The sequence below is a fragment of the Oncorhynchus gorbuscha genome, linkage group LG17 (assembly GCF_021184085.1).
Source record: "Oncorhynchus gorbuscha isolate QuinsamMale2020 ecotype Even-year linkage group LG17, OgorEven_v1.0, whole genome shotgun sequence".
In the NCBI taxonomy this organism is placed as follows: domain Eukaryota; kingdom Metazoa; phylum Chordata; class Actinopteri; order Salmoniformes; family Salmonidae; genus Oncorhynchus; species Oncorhynchus gorbuscha.
The window spans coordinates 19,233,515-19,257,581 of NC_060189.1; the positions used below are offsets into that span (position 1 = coordinate 19,233,515).

At 44.0% G+C, this 24,067-nt stretch overlaps 2 protein-coding genes and 1 pseudogene across 6 annotated transcripts in view; 2 read left to right on the forward strand and 1 right to left on the reverse strand.

The window, feature by feature from the left end:
* Positions 1-5,519: 5,519 nt before the first annotated feature.
* On the reverse strand, positions 5,520-11,282 carry LOC124002229 (annotated as a pseudogene).
* Positions 11,283-11,732: 450 nt separating this feature from the next.
* LOC124001464 (adenylyltransferase and sulfurtransferase MOCS3-like) lies at positions 11,733-17,523 on the forward strand. 2 transcript variants are annotated; one of them, XM_046308223.1, is made up of 13 exons: positions 11,733-11,930; positions 12,254-12,386; positions 12,472-12,564; positions 12,821-12,941; positions 13,611-13,685; positions 13,865-13,982; positions 14,134-14,242; positions 14,322-14,384; positions 14,691-14,854; positions 15,229-15,276; positions 15,826-15,922; positions 16,133-16,240; positions 16,886-17,523. In XM_046308223.1, exons 1-13 carry the CDS (start codon positions 11,841-11,843, stop codon positions 17,041-17,043), a joined length of 1,377 nt encoding a protein of 458 aa, XP_046164179.1. In that variant the 5' UTR covers positions 11,733-11,840; the 3' UTR covers positions 17,044-17,523. The 2 variants fall into 2 exon arrangements, with proteins under 2 accessions (XP_046164179.1, XP_046164180.1); XM_046308224.1 differs by having other exon boundaries at positions 11,800-11,930; positions 12,259-12,386.
* A 129-nt stretch (positions 17,524-17,652) lies between these two features.
* LOC124001463 (serine/threonine-protein kinase D3-like) overlaps positions 17,653-24,067 on the forward strand; it is a 77,944-nt gene continuing 71,529 nt past the window's right edge. Inside the window, exons 1-2 of one of the 4 annotated variants that reach the window (XM_046308219.1) lie at positions 17,653-18,060; positions 18,625-19,388. In XM_046308219.1, the coding sequence (XP_046164175.1) occupies positions 19,080-19,388 (309 nt within the window). In that variant the 5' untranslated portion in view covers positions 17,653-18,060; positions 18,625-19,079. The remainder of the gene's footprint in view (positions 18,061-18,624; positions 19,389-24,067) is intronic. The other 3 variants (XM_046308221.1, XM_046308220.1, XM_046308222.1) reach the window with 3 other exon arrangements.

The following is a 24,067-nucleotide window of genomic DNA, read 5'->3' on the forward strand; positions in this document are numbered from 1 at the left end:
GGAAAGCCACACTCTCTGGCCGCAACAATACCTTGGACTCTTAATCCTGCGTTTATTGGCGGCTCTCACAGTCTGTGCCCTGTAACGGCAAAGTGCAGACCTCACCCTCCTCCAGGTGCGCTCACAACGTTGGACAAACGCTTGAGCGGAGGGAACGCTGGACTCGGCAAGCTGGGATGAGAACAGAGGAGGCTGGTAACCCAGACTACTCTGAAACGGAGATAACCCGGTAGCAGACGAAGGAAGCGAATTGTGAGCGTATTCTGCCCAGGGGAGCTGTTCTGCCCAAGACGCAGGGTTTCTGAAAGAAAGGCTGCGTAGTATGCGACCAATCGTCTGATTGGCCCTCTGCTTGACCGTTAGACTGGGGATGAAACCCGGAAGAGAGACTGACGGACGCACCAATCAAACGACAGAACTCCCTCCAAAACTGTGACGTGAATTGCGGGCCTCTGTCTGAAACGGCGTCTAACGGGAGGCCATGAATTCTGAATACATTCTCGATAATGATTTGTGCCGTCTCCTTAGCGGAAGGAAGTTTAGCGAGGGGAATGAAATGTGCCGCCTTAGAGAACCTATCGACAACCGTAAGAATCACAGTCTTCCCCGCAGACAAAGGCAGACCGGTAATGAAGTCTAGGGCGATGTGAGACCATGGTCGAGAAGGAATGGGGAGCGGTCTGAGACGACCGGCAGGAGGAGAGTTACCCGACTTAGTCTGCGCGCAGTCCGAACAAGCAGCCACGAAACGGCGCGTGTCACGCTCCTGAGTCGGCCACCAAAAGCGCTGGCGAATAGACGCAAGAGTGCCTCGAACACCGGGATGACCAGCTAACTTGGCAGAGTGAGCCCACTGAAGAACAGCCAGACGAGTGGAAACAGGAACGAAAAGGAGGTTACTAGGACAAGCGCGCGGCGACGCAGTGTGCGTGAGTGCTTGCTTAACCTGTCTTTCAATTCCCCAGACTGTTAACCCGACAACACGCCCATAAGGAAGAATCCCCTCGGGATCAGTAGAAGCCACAGAAGAACTAAACAGACGGGATAAGGCATCAGGCTTGGTGTTCTTGCTACCCGGACGGTAAGAAATCACAAACTCGAAACGAGCGAAAAACAACGCCCAACGAGCTTGACGGGCATTAAGTCGTTTGGCAGAACGGATGTACTCAAGGTTCTTATGGTCTGTCCAAACGACAAAAGGAACGGTCGCCCCCTCCAACCACTGTCGCCATTCGCCTAGGGCTAAGCGGATGGCGAGCAGTTCACGGTTACCCACATCATAGTTGCGCTCAGATGGCGACAGGCGATGAGAAAAATAAGCGCAAGGATGAACCTTATCGTCAGACTGGAAGCGCTGGGATAGAATGGCTCCCACGCCTACCTCTGAAGCGTCAACCTCGACAATGAATTGTCTAGTGACGTCAGGAGTAACGAGGATAGGAGCGGACGTAAAACGTTCTTTTAGAAGATCAAAAGCTCCCTGGGCGGAACCGGACCACTTAAAACACGTCTTGACAGAAGTAAGAGCTGTGAGAGGGGCAGCAACTTGACCGAAATTACGAATGAAACGCCGATAGAAATTAGCGAAACCTAAAAAGCGCTGCAACTCGACACGTGACCTTGGAACGGGCCAATCACTGACAGCTTGGACCTTAGCGGAATCCATCTGAATGCCTTCAGCGGAAATAACGGAACCGAGAAAAGTAACGGAGGAGACATGAAAAGAGCACTTCTCAGACTTTACGTAGAGACAATTCTCTAAAAGGCGCTGTAGAACACGTCGAACGTGCTGAACATGAATCTCGAGTGACGGAGAAAAAATCAGGATATCGTCAAGATAGACAAAAACAAAGATGTTCAGCATGTCTCTCAGAACATCATTAACTAATGCCTGAAAAACAGCTGGCGCATTGGCGAGACCAAACGGCAGAACCCGGTACTCAAAATGCCCTAACGGAGTGTTAAACGCCGTTTTCCACTCGTCCCCCTCTCTGATGCGCACGAGATGGTAAGCGTTACGAAGGTCCAACTTAGTAAAGCACCTGGCTCCCTGCAGAATCTCGAAGGCTGATGACATAAGGGGAAGCGGATAACGATTCTTAACCGTTATGTCATTCAGCCCTCGATAATCCACGCAGGGCGCAGAGTACCGTCCTTCTTCTTAACAAAAAGAACCCCGCCCGGCCGGAGAGGAAGAAGGCACTATGGTACCGGCGTCAAGAGACACAGACAAATAATCCTCGAGAGCCTTACGTTCGGGAGCCGACAGAGAGTATAGTCTACCCCGAGGAGGAGTGGTCCCCGGAAGGAGATCAATACTACAATCATACGACCGGTGAGGAGGAAGGGAGTTGGCTCGGGACCGACTGAAGACCGTGCGCAGATCATGATATTCCTCCGGCACTCCTGTCAAATCGCCAGGTTCCTCCTGAGAAGTAGGGACAGAAGAAACGGGAGGGATGGCAGACATTAAACACTTCACATGACAAGAAACGTTCCAGGATAGGATAGAATTACTAGACCAATTAATAGAAGGATTGTGACATACTAGCCAGGGATGACCCAAAACAACAGGTGTAAACGGTGAACGAAAAATCAAAAAAGAAATAGTCTCACTGTGGTTACCAGATACTGTGAGGGTTAAAGGTAGTGTCTCAAATCTGATACTGGGAAGATGACTACCATCTAAGGCGAACATGGGCGTAGGCTTCTCTAACTCTCTGAAAGGAATGTCATGTTTCCGAACCCATGCTTCGTCCATGAAACAACCCTCAGCCCCAGAGTCTATCAAGGCACTACATGTAGCACCCGAACCGGTCCAGCGTAGATGGACCGACAAAGTAGTACAGGATTTTGATGGAGAGACTTGAGTAGTTGCGCTCACCTGTAGCCCTCCGCTTACAGATGAGCTCTGGCTTTACTGGACATGAATTAACAAAATGTCCAGCAACTCCGCAATAGAGGCACAGGCGGTTGGTGATCCTCCGTTCCCTCTCCTTAGTCGAGATGCGAATCCCTCCCAGCTGCATGGGCTCAGACTCTGAGCCAGAGGAGGAGATGGTTGCGATGCGGAGCAGGGAAACACCGTTGATGCGAGCTCTCTTCCACGAGCCCGGTGACGAAGATCTACCCGTCGTTCTATGCGGATGGCGAGAGCAATCAAAGAGTCCACATCTGAAGGAACCTCCCGGGAGAGAATCTCATCCTTAACCACTGCGTGGAGTCCCTCCAGAAAACGAGCGAGCAGCGCCGGCTCGTTCCACTCACTAGAGGCAGCAAGAGTGCGAAACTCAATAGAATAATCCGTTATGGACCGTTCACCTTGGCATAAGGAAGCCAGGGCCCTAGAAGCCTCCCTACCAAAAACTGAACGGTCAAAAACCCGAATCATCTCCTCTTTAAAGTTCTGGAACTTGTTAGAGCAATCAGCCCTTGCCTCCCAGATAGCTGTGCCCCATTCTCGAGCCCGGCCAGTAAGGAGTGAAATGACGTAAGCAACCCGAGCTCTCTCTCTAGAGTATGTGTTGGGTTGGAGAGAGAACACAATCTCACACTGCGTGAGAAAGGAGCGGCACTCAGTGGGCTGCCCGGAGTAGCAAGGTGGGTTATTAACCCTAGGTTCTGGAGGCTCGGCAGGCCAGGAAGTAACAGGTGGCACGAGACGTAGACTCTGGAACTGTCCAGAGAGGTCGGAAACCTGAGCGGCCAGGTTCTCCACGGCATGGCGAGCAGCAGACAATTCCTGCTCGTGTCTGCCGAGCATGGCTCCTTGGATCTCGACGGCAGTGTAACGAGCGTCTGAAGTCGCTGGGTCCATTCCTTGGTCGGTTCCTTCTGTCATGCAGGTGAAAGAGGACCCAAAAGCGACTTGGCGAAAACAGAGTCTTTAATCCAGTAAAGTAAATACAAACAAAAAACACAACTTTCACTCGAAATGACGAGGACAAACTGGAGACTCGATCTTGAACAGCAGGTGAACAGCAGGTTGCCTCGGGAAGGCACTTGAACCAGACAGACTCAGACACCTGCTCACCACGCAGCATCTGAGGAAAACACGACACGACAGGGCGATACACAAACACAGCACGGTGAATTCTAGACAAGGAACCGACAGGACAGGAACGGAACACAAAGGAAGAAATAGGGACTCTAATCAGGGGAAAGGATCGGGAACAGGTGTGGGAAGACTAAATGATTGATTAGGGGAATAGGAACAGCTGGGAGCAGGAACGGAACGATAGAGAGAAGAGAGAGCGAGAGAGTGAGAGAGGGAGGGGGAGAGAGAGGGATAGAAAGAGGGAAAGAACCTAATAAGACCAGCAGAGGGAAACGAATAGAATGGGAAGCACAGGGACAAGACAAGATAATAAATGACAAAACATGACACATACACTTAGATTGGAGTCATTAAAACTCGTTTTCAACCACTCCACAAATTTCTTGTTAACAAACTATAGTTTTGACAAGTTGGTTAGGACATCTACTTCATCTGCATCATCTGCATGACACAAGTCATTTTTCCAATTGTTTACAGACAGATTATTTCACTTACAACTAACTGTATCACAATTCAAGTGGGTCAGAAGTTACAGTAACATACACAAAGTTGACTGTGAAATGTCCTCTGGTCTGATGAAACAAAAATAGAACTGTTTGGCCATAATGACCATCGTTATGTTTGGAGGAAAAAGTTGGAGGCTTGCAAGCCAAAGAACACCATCCCAACCATGAAGCACCGGGGTGGCAGAATCATGTTGTGGGGGTGCTTTGCTGCAGGAGGGACTGGTGCGCTTCACAAAATAGATGGCATCATGAGGCAGGAAAATTATGTGGATATATTGAAGCAACATTTCAAGGACATCAGTCAGGAAGTTGAAGCTTGGTCGCAAATGGGTCTTCCAAATGGACATTGACCCCAAGCATACTTCCAAAGTTGTGGCAAAATGGCTTGACAACAAAGTCAAGGTATTGGAGTGGCCATCACAAAGCCCTGACCTCAATATTATAGAAAATATGTGGGAAGAACTGAAAAAGCATGTGAGCAAGGAGGCCTACAAACCTGACTCAGTTACACCAACTCTGTCAGGAGGAATGGGCAAAAATTCACCCAACTTATTGTGGGAAGCTTGTCGAAGGCGATCCGAAACGTTTTACCCAAGTTAAACAATTTAAAGGCAATGCTACCAAATACTAATTGAGTGTAAGTAAACTTCTGACCCACTGGGAATGTGATGAAAGAAATCAAATTATGAAATAAATAATTCTCTCTACTATTATTCTGACTTTTCACATTTTTTAAATAAAGCGGTGAACCTAACTGACTTAAGACAGGGAATTTTTACTAGGATTAAATGTCAGTAATTGTGAAAAACTGAGTTTAAATGTAGTTGGCTAAGGTGTATGTAAACTTCCGACTTCAACTGTATATTTAACCAGGCAATCAGATAAGAACAAATTCTTATTCTACAATGACGGCCTACCCAATTCAAACCCTCCCCTAACCCAGACGACGCTGGGCCAATTGTGTGCCGCCCTATGGGACTACCGATCACGGCCGGTTGTGATACAGCCCGGGATCGACCCAGGGTCTGTAGTGACACCTCTAGTGCTGAGATGTAGTGCCTTAGACCGCTGAGCCACTTGGAAGCCCCAATGTTTATCTTGTTAATCTATCTGCATGGCATGTCTGTCTATTCTTCCTCTTGGCTAGTGGGGCATAGGCATAGCTCCTCAGAAAGAGAAGGGGATGTGGGGACATAAAGAGAGCACTGTGGAAGCAGACACACAGAATATCCTGTGTGGTAGTCTGGAGGCTAGGGACAGAGCATCGATAGGGCTTTGTGTGTGTGTTGGCCCTGGCTGTGAAGACAGGGAGCTGAAAGGAGGGTGTGAGAGCGAGGAGAGCGCAGTGGATAGGGATCTTATGATATCTGCCCTGCTTTCCACAGGATACCACTTCACTGGGCTTGGTATTTTCATCGCTTTGGAATTTTAGGAGGATTGCAAATGTTTTTCCAAATGTAGACATTACTTAACAACATCAAGAATGTTTATCTTTACACAGCTTCATGTTTCCAAAACAAGAGACATCCTAAACCCTGTCATATGTGATGTGTGTAGAGAGAGAGCTGTGGTCCCACTAGAACCAGACAAGCCCTAACATTTAGGGGGCGCTTTGGGGATTCAGGGATTAGGGATTTATACTGAGGTACTCCAGCACAAACACCTGCAGGATCTTGTTGAGGTTCTCGATGGTGGAGCGGTCCAGGTTCTCCTCGTTGTCATCAAATGTATTCCACACAGAGGGGAAGGGGGTGGGGATGAGATAAAGGTGCACACCTGAGATGAAACCACAATACAATGTTCATTTATTGTCTGAGCTTTCCCTCTGCTGGTCTTATTTGGTTCTTTCCCTCCTTCTATCCCTCTGACTCTCTCGCTCTCTTCTCTCTATCGTTCGTTCCTGCTCCCAGCTGTTCCTATTCCCCTAATCATCATTTAGTCTTCCCAACCACAATACAATGTTCTCCAGTTATTTATACCCAAATTTATAAAAAGAACACATCCAAGTCGGTGTCAGACCCAGTGTGTTCTGTGTTAGTTTACCTCTTAGGAGGAATGGCATTTGGTCATCCTGCACCGGACCCACAGGCATACCAGGCCAGCAGTAGTCATTTGGAAGGTCCTTCAGCTGGCCAATGTGGTGCAAACGATGCTCTGAAAAGAGAGGGAACATTCAACACAGACAGACAGACAGACAGACAGACAGACAGACAGACAGACAGACAGACAGACAGACAGACAGACAGACAGACAGACAGACAGACAGACAGACAGACAGACAGACAGACAGACAGACAGACAGGCAGGCAGGCAGGCAGGCAGGCAGGCAGACAGACAGACAGACAGACAGACAGACAGACAGACAGACAGACAGACAGACAGACAGACAGACAGACAGACAGACAGACAGACAGACAGACAGACAGACAGACAGACAGACAGACAGACAGACAGACAGACAGACAGAGGCTGATAGAATGACAGAGATCATAGTCTGTGAGCTCTCACCAATGTTCTGCATTCTGGTGAGCCACCAGGCAGTGTTGGGGAACTGGTTGCCAAAGCGAGGGCTAGGGCCTCCAATCAGGTCTAAGAGCACAAACAGGTCATGGAGGAGAGGGAGAAAGAAGGGAAGAAGAAGAGGAGAGGAAGAAATAGGATCCCCTTAGGTCAGTGTGTGAGAGGGTCCACCAGCCAGGCCTCATGGGAACGTAACTCTCCACAGCCTGGAGATAATTCCCTAAAAGTCCACTGCCTGGAAGCTTTGAGGTTAAGGATGACATCATGTGTTCTTCCGTGTGTTACATTAGCACCATGCCCAATGCATGGCTCCTTTCTAAAACACACACATACCTCACTGCAGGACTATGAGCCTCTCAGAGATAGTCTCCTTTATCTCTCTTCCCTGACAGAAAAGGTGAAAGGAGGTGACAGGAACGGTGCTCTATTTGTTTAAACAACAGTAGTACTATATCTCCATAGCTTGGATACAGATCGGATACAGAATAACACATCTTACATTTATTTGAGATATTGTTATTGTAGATGACATGACGAAGGTCCAAATATATCCCACTACTCACACCTCCTTAATGGTTGCTTGTCAAGGCTGTAAGATATGTTTATAAATCAAACATATGAGTCTTAAGATAGATTTTAAGATAGCCCATCCCTTCTGCACTGCAACCAGGTGAATCTTAGGTCCTGATAAGTGCTGAATTGGCTGAATTTGTGCTTGGGTGTTTAAATATGTGCCTGTAATGCCTGACATACAATGCATTTGGTTGGTGAGTGTGGCTCCAGGTGGGTGTGCTGTGTTCTCCATCTCCTGAGCTGACTGGAGCCGTGCAGGGAGTCTGTAGCGGTCCACTGGAACAGAGCTTACTCACCATCAAAGAACAATAGCTGGAGAGACAGGTTGGGATTGGATTCCTGAGAGAGAGTGAGAGAGAGAGAGAGAGTGAGAGAGAGAGTGAGACGGAGACAAAAGAAGGGGAGTGAAAAATATGTACTACACACACTACTTTGGGAACTACTGGTGTGAACGTTTAACTTTGCTGCCACCTATCGGTTTAAACAAAACACTGCTATATGAAGAAATCAGTATTCATGGTGGCATTTGGCACTATCTGCACAGTCAGATAAACATGTCCCCTGGCCAGGCCATATGGCAGTCTCTGTCACTCAGGACCCATCCCCTCAGACTGAGGTCAGCTGACCCATGGAGAAGGGCAGCAGAGACAGCAATGTGAGGGGTCTCTGTGACTGTGACTGCCAAGTGAATTCCATCTCTTTACTTTTCTCAACATCCTGCAATTATTTGTTGATCTTGGCTACAGCTGTGTAAAAACTTTGAGTGGGTTTTACAAACTGATTTTCTGATTTAATATTGCTCAGAAAACTATTCTACATTATATAAATTATTCTACAGACTAAAGTGGACATATGAGAAAATTCTCATCCTTTCACCACCTTTAGAATCTTTAGCTCGCGGTCCAGAGCCTGTACAAGCTCCAGCATCATGGCACAGGGCACAGATGAGTCCGTGGCACCCAGGAACTCACACCCATGACACTGGAGAGGGTAGTACTTGGAGTCATAGTGGCACGCCAGCACCAGACGACGCTTGGCGGAGGGGTTGAGGGTAGCGATGATGTTGTTGAAGGTCATGGGTCCGTAAGGGGTGTGTGACTCAAACGTGTCCTCCTTAACATCCCAGCCTGCCCTCAGAGAACCCAGAGTGCTCTTGATGTGCTATTGGGAGACAAACATTGCACAGTTAAATAGACAAAAACATTGGGAAACACTTATCAGACGTCATCCTGGTAACTGACTGAGAAGAACTGACTAAAACCCCTCTCCTACATTGATTGACTCGTCTAATCGTCTCTATGATGTTATAAGTAGACCACACACAGCCGATTGTTCATGCCAACGGGACACAGACCTGATGCACTGCCAGGCTACCTACCATGACACTAGCAGAGGCCTGAGGTCCCTCTGCCACATCTGGTTCAAGTCTGTGTGTGAAAAGACTCCGGTGATGTCACTGGAGCTGAGGGAGCTGGGCTTGTGGCCAATCTAGGCAGAAGAGACGAGAAGGACAAGATAAGACAAGAGAATCAGAATTATGGCTGCTTCTCTGATATCAATGAGGATCAGCCTGTGGGTTTCCTCACCAGCTGTTGATAGAGCATGGCGCTTGCACAGCCAGGGTTATGAGTGTGATTCCCACGGGGGACCAGTATGAAAGAGAAGGTATACACTCACTACTGTAAATGACTTCAATGTAAATATAGGAGATAATAAGGGAGAAAACAAACCGGTCCTGAATCTGTCTATAACAAACTCAGCTATAATATCATTTTGGAAAGACACACATGGACATTAAATAGGGTATTGATCGTATTCCACTGACCCAGGTCGTTTTCGTTTGGTCTCAAAGTTCACCTGCCTCTTGTGCAGTGATCATCTGTTGTCCTGGTAACCGGGACTGAGTGCCAGCACAGTGATAAAAAATATGTTTTATGAGAGAATAACAGCACCCTTCCCCTGTAGCTTACACTGTGCTCTGAAGATCAGCAGCTCTCTGTTGTTTCAGGGTAGAGTTGGCATGTGGTGATCTGGCTGAGGAGATGACTATGATTCTCGTGTGTATTCTCTGGGACTTGACCTGAAAGGTCAACATCAATATGATCAGAGCATGGTCTTTCTTCTCTCTCCATTCAGCAGCCTCCATTACATTTACATTTACATTTAGCAGACACTATTATCCAGAACAACTTACAGGAGCAATTAGGGTTAAGTGCCTTGCTCAAGGGCACATCAACATATTTTTCACCAAGTCAGCTCAGGGATTCGAACAAGCAACTTTTCGGTTACTGCCCCAACCTCTTAACCGCTAGGCTACCTGCTGTCCTTTACAGAAGGTAATAACACAGTGGGCTAATAACACAGTAACACATGGGCTATTAACCAATGCAATAGAGTAGTAAACTGGTTATGATCACAGAGACTTAAAACCAATAGTGTGGGGATCTTGTATTAGAATATCTCTTTCCTAGATGTATGCTGCAGTGAATGGGCTCACACCATGGGTCACACATGAGGTTGGTGACACCTTAATTGGGGAAGACGGGCTCATGGTAATGGCTGCAGGGGAATGGATTCTATGTGTCCAATGCTATTCCATTCGCTCCATTCCAAACATTATTATGAGCCATCCTTCCCTCAGCAGCCTCCTGTGGTAAAAGGGGTTCGACTTAAGATTTATAAATATCAAGATCTGCAATTGGTGGATCAATGATGATGACTGTGCTGCCATAGCAACGAGATGAAGAGAAGAGAGGATGAACAACATGCGACCTGCATGGCCAAGCGCCTTGCATCACAAAGGAATTACACAACATCTACACTCTTAGAAAATAAGGTGCTATCTAGAACCTAAAATGGTTATTCGGCTGTCTCCATAGGAGAACCCTTTGAATGACCTTTTTGGTTCCAGGTAGAACCCTTTTGGGTTCCATGACGAAACCTGCCACAGAGGGTTCTACATGGAACCCAAAAGGCCTCTACCTGGAACCAAAAAGGGTTATCCTATGGGGACAGCCAAAAAAACATGTAGGGACCCTTTTTTGTGTTGCAAGTAAACAGCTAATAAAATACCATTTGAGATCAGAGTTGTAAAAAGTTGTAAAAACAGACTGGCTTTATTGTTACTATGCATGGATTATACTATTTTACGTAGCTAGGCTACAAACCCACTTTGAAATAAATGGTTTTCAATATTATTAATTATAAATATGAAATGTCAATATGTGGAAAATATTCTATACTGCCTGTGTGTTTATCTCATTGCCCATCTATTCATTGCATTTTTCCCTTTGGGAATTTTGCCCAGACAGCCCAGCTATCTTGTTACAATAGAAAAATAACATTTTGTATTAATTTAGGCTATAACAATCACACATGCAATAGAAAACGGTAATCTAGAAAATGAAAACAGGTAACTTAAAAAAAATAAAAGCAACAAGAACATGCTCACATAATCATTGAACAATATAATGTCGTGTTTTTATAGCCTACCTTCTCTTGTGTACATGGGAAGTGTGCCTTCTCTCCATTGATATTATCGACAAATGTTGCACAAATTCCTACTACATAAAACAAATGCATAAACCCTGCGGTTTCTCTCATGAACATTCCGAGGCTCTCAGCTGTGTAATCTACAGTGCGTCACTGTTTTTATTTATTTATTTATCCCAAGGCGCCAGAGAGAGCAGATTGTCTATTTATGAATGATTGGTTTGTAAAATTTTCCCTTTGGTTTAATGTTAGATTTTTTTATGAAGGCTTCAATTCAATTTATGATTTTACTGATTATAAAATTTGAACAAAGCTTGCATCTCTAAATCTGTCTGCATTTTAGGTCAAATAATGTCAGTACAAATTTAAGTATAGCCTTTCAAAGTGATTTCAAAACGTACATTTCCCATTTTTAAATGACTTGGCTCATAGATATACTAGTAAAGTAATCAAACTGTGGGAACGAAACTGCGCAGTGACAGCAGCGCGTGTAGTGCCTCGATCAACCCGCTAGATTCAACCTGGCGCTGGAACGCACCTCCAACTGGCACGTGGTCTCATTACACTTGAGCCTCTTCTGTAGACCAGGAAGTACCGAGTGCTACAAATCACCACAAACATCACTGAAACTGTAACAGTCAGCAACGTTGTGACAGTTTCCTGTCGCACGTGTTTTCTATCGTATTGTAACAATGGCGGAAGAGGTTTCCTGCTTGAAGGCACGGCTTATAGAGAAAGAAAAAGAGATAGTTGCGTTGAAGAATAAACTGGCATTAGAAAAGGTAGGCCTATGACACTCTTTAGCTTTTACATTGAATATCAGGAGGTAGCTGTAGCCTCGTGCTTGCAGTGGCTGTTTAGCAGCAGCGCACGTTATAATGTTGCTATATGAATCAGAGTTTGAGCAACGATGCTTTGGTTTGAGCAGTGAGGAAGACCTTAGTTTGAGTCAACAAGAGGAAATTTGGATGGATAGATTCGTGAGGCTAACTAGCCTACAAACCTGACTTTATGTCCCTTGACGTGTTATATTTGGTTATTGTCTAAAATAATAACAACAACTTTAACGTATTCTGAACCACCACCCTTTCTCCACTGAAATCAGAACAGTTTGATAGATCTACAGCTGCAGGAGAAAGTGACAACACTTCCACCTCTGAAACTCAAGGCAGCCCTGTCCAATGAAGACATCATGCGCTACAGCAGACAGCTTATACTGCCAGAGTTTGGTGTACAAGGTAGTAATGGCAGCTTTCACCCAATCTCTGATTGACGTAAACACACTTGAAAAACACTATTGAAACCATCATTTGATCTCTGCAGGCCAGCTAAACCTCTCCCAGACATCAGTGCTGGTTGTGGGGTGTGGAGGACTAGGGTGTCCCCTGGCACAGTATCTAGCTGCAGCAGGAATCGGTAGGTAAAAATGTGGGGAAAGAGAATTTCAGTAAGTTCTACCCTCAGTAACGGTCAATGATTCATATGCTGTACATCAAAGTAGATGAACAAGTACCTTGAATCTGTACACATCAATAAAGCATTTAAGGATGGCATAACTTCACAAAGTATTAGGTAGGCCTACTACATGTAATATACCTGTGAACCTTTAGGGATATGCAATACTTATGTGTGTGTACACTGTTATAACATGTCCATCCCTCTATAACCCCAGGGCGTGTGGGTCTTCTGGACTATGACGAGGTGGAACTGAGTAACCTGCACAGACAGGTGCTCCATGGAGAAGACAGCCAGGGACAGGCCAAGGCCCAGTCTGCTGCCCATGCTGTCAGAAGGTACAGGAGGCTACTGGGGCCTGCACAGGCTGATACATGGACTGTAATCATGTCAGTCACTAGCATGTAGGCCTACCATAAGTTGGTGCATTCACTGCCATCTCACTACATTGTCACAGGTTGTATTACACTGTTGTTTTGACTGCCCACGAATACTCAACTATCTTTCTCTGTTGATTTATTTTCGAAAGCACTTATTGTGGTCTTTCACTCAATGATGCTGCAGTACTGTGATGAACTTCCACAGCATAGCTATAGCCACTTGGTGGTGCCATTTACTCAAACAGCAATAGCTTGCTTTCAGATAACTGTATAGGTATAGTCACCACTCTTATTTGTTAGTGTACATTAATGGCATTGCAATTGAATGTTGAAGTCCTACTCCCGTCTCCTTTTCACTTCATTTAACACCTGATCTACTTAAAAGGCACATCTCAATAGGTAATCCAGATGTCTCATGACATGGCAGAAGTGGGGGTATTCATACGTGGGAAATCTTTTTTTTCAACAGGAAAAGCAAAACAAATCACTGGAGGGTGTTTTTAAGGTTTTGGCATTCAGAGGAAAAGAGAATTAGCGAGCCTATATTTTGTGGAGTATTTGCTCTCCAAAATGAGTATGAGGGGTTGAATGTGAATGGCCTTGTCTGTCCTTTTTCTGTGTGTACAGGTTGAACTCCACAGTAGAATGCATTCCCTACCACCTCCAGCTGTCTCCAGAAAATGCTTTACAGCTCATCCAACAGTATCCTCCCTCTCAGCCTTGTGCCTTCTATTATCTTCCGGGGGGTAAAGAAGAGGTTTTACTGTTTGTCATACAAGATTTCCATGTCATCAAATCCAGAGTCAAACATTTACCATAACACTGACTTTTTGAGGGAAGAAAATCACTGCACTTTTACTCCTTGACATTATCCACCTCATGTACGACATTGTGGCTGACTGTTCGGACAACGTTCCCACCCGGTATCTGGTGAATGATGCCTGTGTCCTCAGTGGCAAGCCCCTAGTATCTGCCAGTGCCCTGAGAATGGAGGGCCAGGTAAGGATCTAGTTACATTTTAGTCTCTATAATTAAGTCCCCACATGCTAACTGGATTTACATCAATGTCTGACAAATGACTGACTAGTAAATGGAATATGTTTATTGGTTTTCCTTTGTGCATAGTAACCCCTCTTGTCTGTGTCTATAGTTGACAGTGTATAACTACCGTGGAGGCCCCTGCTACAGGTGCCTGTACCCAAAGCCTCCACCCTCAGAGATGGTGACCAACTGCTCTGACGGAGGGATCTTAGGAGTAGGTGAGTCCTCTTCTAATTTGTGTCTTCACTGTTAGGTAGAGAGAGGAATTGATTGTTGTTTCACTCTTTTTTTTCTCAGTGCCAGGGATCATGGGATGCTTCCAAGCATTGGAGGTCCTGAAGATAGCCTCAGGACAGGGCTGTATCCTTCCCAGTGAAAGCTCCCTGAGTCACTCCACTGCCCCACTGCTTAGCTACTGCACAATGAAACAACACTTTCTGCTTAGTCATAGTGCTGACTAGATGAATGAAGGTCTGAATGAGTCAGTGTAGCACGGGAAGGAAGGGGTGTTTTTCTTCATGACCATGCCCATCTGACAACACTTGTCTAAAAGAGAGGAAAGTCTGTGAAATTTCAGGACCTTTGAGGTCTGTTTCTGAATATACAAAGAACATTGTGGTGTTTGTCAAGCCAGACAGGAGCCTTTTCCTTGACCGAGTGTGACAGCTTCCTGTGGCCAACAGCTGTTGATGTTTGACGCCCAAGATGCCAAGTTCCGGTCCATCAGGCTGCGGTCCAAGCAGGCCAGCTGTGCTGTGTGTGGAGAGAACCCCACTGTCACACACCTTGTAGATTATGAGAAGTTCTGTGGGTCTGCTGCCACAGATAAGGTCAGGGGTCACTGAGAAGAGGGCCAAGTGGGCAAACATCTTGCATATTGAGTTGCAATTTAATACAGTTCAAAGGGTTAAGTTACCATTTTAAAGTAAGAGGGGGTGGTATGTCCCAATCTAAAATGACCAGAGTGAGTGTCATCACTACACCTTTGATGGCTTAGAACTACACGTAGCACATGGAATGTTGTGCCAGGAAAATGTGTTAATTATCCATCATTTAGATAAATAGCAGAGATATGCACTGTATGTCAAAAGGAGTTTTCTGTACTTAGCTCAACTAAAAAAATGTTTTCCATCAATTATGGGACAATTTTAGTTTCAATGTTTGCTTTGAATATTTACCTAATATTTTCTGGGTTTTCTTTCAGTGTCGAAGACTAAACCTTCTCTCCAAAGACCAGAGGGTAACAGTGCAGGTAGAGTATAGTTGATTACTTTCTGTTTTATAATTATGATTACACTTGATTGTCTGTGATTCGTGTGCATTCATAAACCCAGATTAAATCTAAAAGCTGACCCAACCCTAAATGGGAAATTACTAAAACTCGAATGTACGTTTCCTACGGAAAATAATCATGTATTTGTAATGAAATGGTGGTGGTTTAGGAGTTGTTTGGGTTTCTGCTAAATTACAGTTTTCAGAAGAATTGAGCCATTAAGATGAAGATCATGATTGATTAGGCCTAAAATAGATGATTTAATGCATGGAGTCAGAAACAGTTTTATTTCCTATAATTGAAATAATGTGACAAAGTTAAACTTACTCCACCCTGCCAGTTGTGCCATGCATATGGTGATAGGCCAAAGCAACTCAACCAGTCTTTGTGCCATCTTTGTGTCATCTCACAAAATAACAGCAACTTTAATACAGATGTGACAGACCTTTTAAACACTATACTGTCTAACAAAGTGAGTGTTGTAGGTGACCACTGACAACCATTGTAATTTCTCCTTTCTATTGCCAGGAGTATAAATCTATAGTGGACAACACAGCTGCTCATCTCCTGCTGGATGTTCGCCCTCTAGTGGAGGTAGATATATGTCACCTACCCACCTCCCTCAGTATCCTTTTGCTGGCTGAATGCCCTCCTGTCATTGTACTCCACTAGCTATATAGTTACCATTTGCAAGATATGGAGTTAGTGAGGAGGATATAAATACTGCTATTAATGACGTCAGTCATCCCTGTGCTTTCATAAGTGTTCTGAGCTGCGTTAAGTAATTGTACTCAATTCAATGGTACAATGTTTAATTTCCTTAAGTCATTGCTAGACATTCCTCTATCCAGTTTAGAGAACAGAAAAAGTGAACATATCCGAGTGCTGAAGGAGAGAATTGGCAGAGTGAAAGAGGAGATGTTGAATGAATCCCAGGTCCCAGGTAATATGACTGACAATAGGTCTTCATCTAGCTACACAGGTCACAACACACACTGGCGGTTCAGTAGCTAGCTTGGTGTATGGAGCAGCTCATATTCACTGAACAAAAGAGGGGTAATTTGAGTGCTAATTAAGTCTGTGTAGCCTTGTCCTGTGAGAGTATTTTGGACAGCCAATGATGGGAGGTGGAGTTGCTAGGTAATTATTTTTCTAAGACAAAAATATACTGTCATCGTGAACAGCTGGCCTCTTTTTATTGAATAGTCATCATGGTCTTTTTTTCTGCAGTGTATTTCCAGCAAGCCTGTGTATATTTAGTTATTAATGAGCTATTTTAATTGGTAATTCTGGGAACGACAGTATAAACAGTAAACGCAGACCTTTAGTTGAACATCTGACACCCTTGAAAGTTTCAAATCGATTCAGGTTTCAAGAGTGAAAGAAGGGACCTGAGTTTACAAGTCATATCATGTCCATAACACATCCAATAGTGAATTAGAATATCATCCCATAACTCTGCTTCTAGCTGAGCATTAAACAAGGAATTTTTCTTGCCCATTTTATATATTCAACTCACCTAGTCAGGAAATTGCCAGGAAATTGAAGCTACTCATCAATTTGATCTGTTTGTGTTTCCATACTGCAGTATATGTGATCTGTAAGCTGGGTAATGACTCCCAGAAGGCAGTTCAGGTCTTGGAGAAGATGTCAGGCTCTGAAGTGGACTTTGTCACTGTTAAAGACATCTGTGGAGGGCTGATGGCCTGGGCACAGAAGATAGACCCCTCTTTCCCACAGTATTGACTCAATGTCACAGGTTCTGCACTGTGGATTCATGACTTTGTTAATAAACATGTTCATAATTGTCATCATAGCGACCATTTTTCTACCTTGTTTTATGTATGCTGGTTGCATTGGACATGGCAAATATGACTGACAGATTAAATTGCAGTTACATCTTAAAGGTGAAAAGTGAAAGAAATAGAAATATATATAACCTTGTTCCAGATTGTAGACTTTTTATAACCCCAATTCATGGTGAAGGGGAAGCAGGGTAATATGTGTGTGTGTGTGTGTTAATTCATTATGAATTTTTAGCTATTCGGGAACATAGATAAAAGTTAACGAATGTGTTATTTTTGAGTTATTACACATCTATACATTCATAATGTGTTGCAGTTTTGATATGACACAATGAGTAGCTGATGCATGTCACCATCCTCTCCAAAACAATATTAGAAGCAACACTGCGACAGTGTAAAGAATAAAGAATGATGACATGTTTCTCCCTTGTCGGCAACTTATTTTCAGAACTGAACCATTCGAGGTAACTCGTTTTTCCCCTGCATCAGCCCGAATAACGGAAAGGATGTAGATGAAAGAGGCATGCGCAATGTAAAGTGAACCTTTTAGAGACGCCATTGCGTTTGTGAGATTGTAGTTTGAATATTTATCTTCACCGATGGAAACCCAATAAAGCAAATAGGTGATCGAACTCCAAGCCCCAGGAACCTTTCTCCTGTTTTTTTTCTGTCAGAATAGGGGGAGAAGTCACAGCTGGGACGATAATAAAATGCACATGAATTTACTATCTAGCATCAACGAATAGAGACTACAAGAGGAAGTTTCAAAAAGCGGATAACTCAGTAATGTGAGTCTTAGCGAGCGTTTAAACATTTGTACAAATGCATGTGGTTACATCGTTTTTTGTCGATAAGGCAACTTGAATCTTCGTTTTCTTCGATTGTTGGGAGTTTTTGGAGAAGTTTTTGCTGTCCACGGATCCAATGTTGCCCTTTTCAGAAGGTGAAGGTAATGTAGGTATGTTGTTTTAGACATGTATATACGATTGGAATAGTTCATTCATAGTGAATAATATTTGAGGAAGCTTTCACTGCAAAACCAGGTGTTGTATAACTTGTTTGGTTGGTATTCGTGGACATGTAGTTTTCTGCCAGCAGTTCAATCGAAAGCGGGAGGATGTTAAGAAGCCTTGATTCCAGATGTTGGTTCTGCATGAGAATAGATAAACAGATAACATGCCCTAATGTATGGTTCTAAAACGTGATGCATTGTTTATACTTGAACACCTACATTGTAAGTGTTGTTAACAATATAATCGAAGTTTAAAATTAGGTATACAATTATTTAATTTGTTTGTTGTATGCAAACCTTAGCCCTTACCATGTTTATTTCCCGTAAATTGCTGCTCGTGTTGTTATTGCATAGCCTTCTCAGCTTTGACGTCATGATTTGTTTTGCTGAATTTGTTCAGTTAGGATGAATAATGTAAAATGACGACTTTTATGGCCTCCTTCCATTTCCACAAACCCAAACATATTATATTCTACCATCATTACATTTACTGCATCTGTTTTGTGACAGGTTTTCTGTGGTCAGGGCGGATTTCTGACTCCAGTACTGTGAGGGGACACCATTCAAGAACATGACGTTTGGAATGGTGACTGCCTCTTGCAGTGAGCGTTGGGGAATCGATCTACCAAGTCCAGAGCATCCACAATGCATACTGCACACATCTCTTGCCTTGAAGAGTGAGTGGAGGCCATTAAGTGCAATCAATAGGCTTTGTCCATGAATTGACTGCCAGGTATCTGTCTGAGAAGTCAATGGGGAGGAAAGTTTGACTATTGCTGTTGACTAACACTGCTCATGATACTTTGAAGACCTTGCATTTCATGTCTCCTAGAATGAGTATTGAGTGTTTCTTCAACCTAGTGTCCGTGCTTAGTGTTTCAGTGGTGCCTCATTTAACAAGGCATCACTGACAGTTCCATTACTTTACATTTTGCATCATCATCTCTGCCATTGGAAGAAACCCAATGTCTGCCTGCAGCAGCTCAACTCCTCCGTCCTTTCCTAAAGCCTACCTCCACTCACAACTCCCAGTCCTGCCTCCGACCCCCTCACCATCGCCAAGCCCCCCAGCACCCCTCTACAGCCACCTTTCCAACGGGAGTCACAGAAGTCACACTCACAGCGCTCCCAGCCCCACCAACTCCCGCAGCTCTTTCCATGGAGTGTCCTTCCTCCTCCAGATTGGCCTGACCAGGGAGATGGTGAACCTGGAGAACCATGACCTGTCGCTGTCTGCTGTCAAAGACCTGGTCTGCTCTATTGTTGACCAAAAGGTAATTACACAACTCTTCCTTGTTTTAACACTTGACCTACTGCAGCTAATGCATAATGACAGAGTGAAAAATGGTTGACTTTTACGGATATTTATAGAATGAAATGCAATCGATAGGCCTGAGCAAGAGAAAGCAAATTCAGGGTAAATCCTAAAAGCTTCGTTGTCTTTTTGTGTGTCAAATTCAAGTTTCAAGAAAGTTTGGAAAGTCTTCCATCAAGCATACTGCTAAGTAAATCAGGGGCATATTTCCTTAACACTGCTCTTTGGAATGTTGTTCTGTATTCTTTGCTGTGGTTTCAAGTTGAAAGAACACAGTTTAAATGAACAGGGAGACAGTTATATTGCAGACAGTGTTGCCCTGAAATGCATAGCATCTGTGGTTTGCCATTTCTGTGCCATACTCCTCTGTTTAGGCTTTGTTTTTGTAAAGCAGACATCTGTGTCTCGTGCACAGAGTGAGTTTTATGCACCACAGCAGCACGCTCGGCAGCAGTGAGGCCTCTCCGGTTGCCGCGCACGATCTAGTAGCATCAGCTATTTACATTGTGGTGTACTCTCACTGGAGACACAAACACTGAACCACTCAGTGGTTTATTCCTCTCAAAGTCATCCATGATGTAATGTTCAAGCCAGGTTATTTTCCATGACAATGGTGGCTCATAGTAATGACTTTGGGTTATGGCCCCTGCATAAGACGAGTCTTTGAACATATAGGCTGTATCAACAAACAGTAGTTGCCCATGTACCACTGACGAGAAAGAGGCAGAAGCAAATTTGGAAAATCAAGAGTAAACCAGTGGAACCAAAGGTAGTTTGCTGATTCCATTTGTTTGGAGTTGCCTTGGCTCAGAATACAGATTTCAGATTCACATTCAGATGTTCCTATCCAACTGATACCATACATTAGACTGCTTATTAGATCATGAACGTTTATATATGTATGTATATACACTGCTCAAAAAAATAAAGGGAACACTAAAATAACACATCCTAGATCTGAATGAATGAAATATTCTTATTAAATACTTTTTTCTTTACATAGTTAAATGTGCTGATAACAAATTCACACAAAAATTATCAATGGAAATCAAATTTATCAACCCATGGAGGTCTGGATTTGGAGTCACACTCAAAATTAAAGTGGAAAACCACACTACAGGCTGATCCAACTTTGATGTAATGTCCTTAAAACAAGTCAAAATGAAGCTCAGTAGTGTGTGTATGACCTCCCTACAACGCCTGGGCATGCTCCTGATGAGGTGGCGGATGGTCTCCTGAGGGATATCCTCCCAGACCTGGACTAAAGCATCTGCCAACTCCTGGACAGTCTGTGGTGCAACGTGGCGTTGGTGGATGGAGCGAGACATGATGTGCTCAATTGGATTCAGGTCTGGGGAACGGGCGGGCCAGTCCATAGCATCAATACCTTCCTCTTGCAAGAACTGCTGACACACTCCAGCCACATGAGGTCTAGCATTGTCTTGCATTAGGAGGAACCCAGGGCCAACCGCACCAGCATATGGTCTCACAAGGGGTCTGAGGATCTCATCTCGGTACCTAATGGCAGTCAGGCTACCTCTGGCGAGCACATGGAGGGCTGTGTGGCCCCCCAAAGAAATGCCACCCCACACCATGACTGCCCCACCGCCAAACCGGTCATGCTGGAGGATGTTGCAGGCAGCAGAACGTTCTCCACGGCATCTCCAGACTCTGTCACGTCTGTCACATGTACTCAGTGTGAACCTGCTTTCATCTGTGAAGAGCACAGGGCACCAGTGGCGAATTTGCCAATCTTGGTGTTCTCTGGCAAATGCCAAACGTCCTGCACAGTGTTGGGCTGTAAGCACAACCCCCACCTGTGGACGTTGGGCCCTCATACCACCCTCATGGAGTCTGTTTCTGACCGTTTGAGCAGACACATGCACATTTGTGGCCTGCTGGAGGTCATTTTGCAGGGCTCTGGCAGTGCTCCTGCTCCTCCTTGCACAAAGGCGGAGGTAGCGGTCCTGCTGCTGGGTTGTTGCCCTCCTACGGCCTCCTCCACGTCTCCTGATGACTGGCCTGTCTCCTGGTAGCGCCTCCATGCTCTGGACACTACGCTGACAGACACAGCAAACTTTCTTGCCACAGCTCGCATTGATGTACCATCCTGGATGAGCTGCACTACCTTATCCACTTGTGTGGGTTGTAGACTCCATCTCATGCTACCACTAGAGTGAAAGCACCACCAGCATTCAAAAGTGACCAAAACATCAGCCAGGAAGCATAGGAACTGAGAAGTGGTCTGTGGTCACCACCTGCAGAACCACTCCTTTATTAGGGGTGTCTTGCTAATTGCCTATAATTTCCACCTGTTGTCTATTCCATTTGCACAACAGCATGTGAAATTTATTGTCAATCAGTGTTGCCTCCTAAGTGGACAGTTTGATTTCACAGAAGTGTGATTGTCTTGGAGTTACATTGTGTTGTTTAAGTGTTCCCTTTTTTTGAGGAGTGTGTGTATATATATATATATATATATATATATATATATATATATATATATATATATATATATATATATATATATATATATATATATATATATTACAGTATCAGTCAAAAGTTTGGACACCTACTCATTCCAGGGTTTTTCTTTGCTTTGACTATTTTCTACATTGTAGAATAATAGTGAAGACATCAAAACTATGAAATAACAAATATGGAATCATGTAGTAACCAAAAAAAGTGTTAAACAAATTAAAATATATTTGAGATTTGAGATTCTTCCTTGATGACAGCTTTGCACTCTCTTGACATTCTTTCAACCAGCTTCATCAGGTAGTCACCTGGAATGCATTTCACTTTAACAGGGGTGCCTTATTAAAAGTTAATTTGTGGAATTTCTTTCCTTCTAAATGTGTTTGAGCCAGTTAGTTGTGTTGTGACAAGGTAGGGGTGTATACAGAAGATAGCCCTATTTGGTAAAAGACCAAATCCATATTATGGCAAGAACAGCTCAAATAAGCAAAGAGAAATGACAGTCCATCATTACTTTAAGACATGAAGGTCAGTCATTACGGAAAATTTCAAGAACTTTTAAAGTTTCTTCAAGTGCAGTTGCAAAACCATTAAGCACTATGATGAAACTGGCGCTCATGAGGACCGCCATAGGAAAGGAAGACTCAGAGTTACCTCTGCTGCAGAGGATAAGTTCATTAGATTTACCAGCCTCAGCCCCCCAAAAATGCTTCACCGAGTTCAAGTAACATACACATCTCAACATGAACTGTTCAGAGGAGACTGCATGAATCAGGCCTTCATGGTTGAATTTCTGCAAAGAAACCACTACTAAAGGACACCAATAAGAAGAAGAGACTTGCTTGGGCCAGGAAACACGAGCATGTGACATTTGACCAGTGGAAATCTGTCCTTTGGTCTGATGAGTCCAAATTTGAAATGTCTGGTTCCAATCACCGTGTCTTTGTGAGACATAGAGTAGGTGAACAGATGATCTCCGCATGTGTGGTTCCCACTGTGAAGCATGGAGAGGAAGGTGTGGGGGTTCTTTGCTGGTGACACTGTCAGTGATTTATTTAAAATTCAAGGCACACTTAACCAGCATGGACACCACAGCATTCTGCCACGATACGCCATCCCATCTGGTTTGCACTTAGTGGGACTATTATTTGTTTTTCAACAGGACAATGACACAGCAGACCTCCAGGCTGTGTAAGGGCTATTTGACCAAGAAGGAGAGTGATGGAGTGCTGCATCAGATGACCTGCCTCTACAATCACCCGAGCTCAACCCAATTGAGATGGTTTGGGATGAGTTGGATGACAGTGAATAAAAAGCAGCCAACAAGTGCCTAGTATATGTTGGAAAAGCATTCCAGGTGAAGCTAGTTGAGAAAATGTCAGGAGTGCGCAAAGCTGTCAAGGCAAAGGGTGGCTACTTTGAAGAATCTCAAATATAAAATATATTTTGATTTGTTTAAAACTTTTTTGGTTACTACATGATTTCATATGTGTTAGTTCATAGTTTTGATGTCTTCACCATTATTCTACAATGTAGAAAATAGTCAAAATAAAGAAAAACCCTTGAATAAGTAGGTGTCTCCAAACTTTTGACTGGTACTATATATATTTTTTTAATTGAATTTTTTTAACCCTTATTTTACCGGGTATATTGAATGAGGACACATTCTCATTTACAGCAACGACCTGGGGAATAGTTAGAGTGGGTAGTTTGTCAACTTATAAAACATACACTTTGTTCCAAGGTCATTTATGGTATAAGTCTTACTCACTCTTTTGATGTTTGTTACTCAATGACATTTTGTGCTTTTCTCTCTCCATTTTGAGTGTTTGGATTCCTATTTGATATATCTGGTGTAGGTCCTACTGTTCTTATATGTGGATGTTCTTATCACAGACACCTGTGTTAATGAAATGGCATTCACACATTCATCTATTGTATTATCGTCTTACACCCATAATGAAGATGACTCTATTTGTGTCTGTAGTTAATCGGCGACTAAGTGAGTGAGAGATTAGATTATAGAACTCATTCCATCAGGTCTAATGGGTAAAGAGAAGGGAGGGTTGGAGTCACAGGGATCAGCTATTTTGGAGAAATGGGGGCATGAGGGTTGTAGTTAGAAAGAGGAGGTAAAACGTGATATTTTTCTCTGTG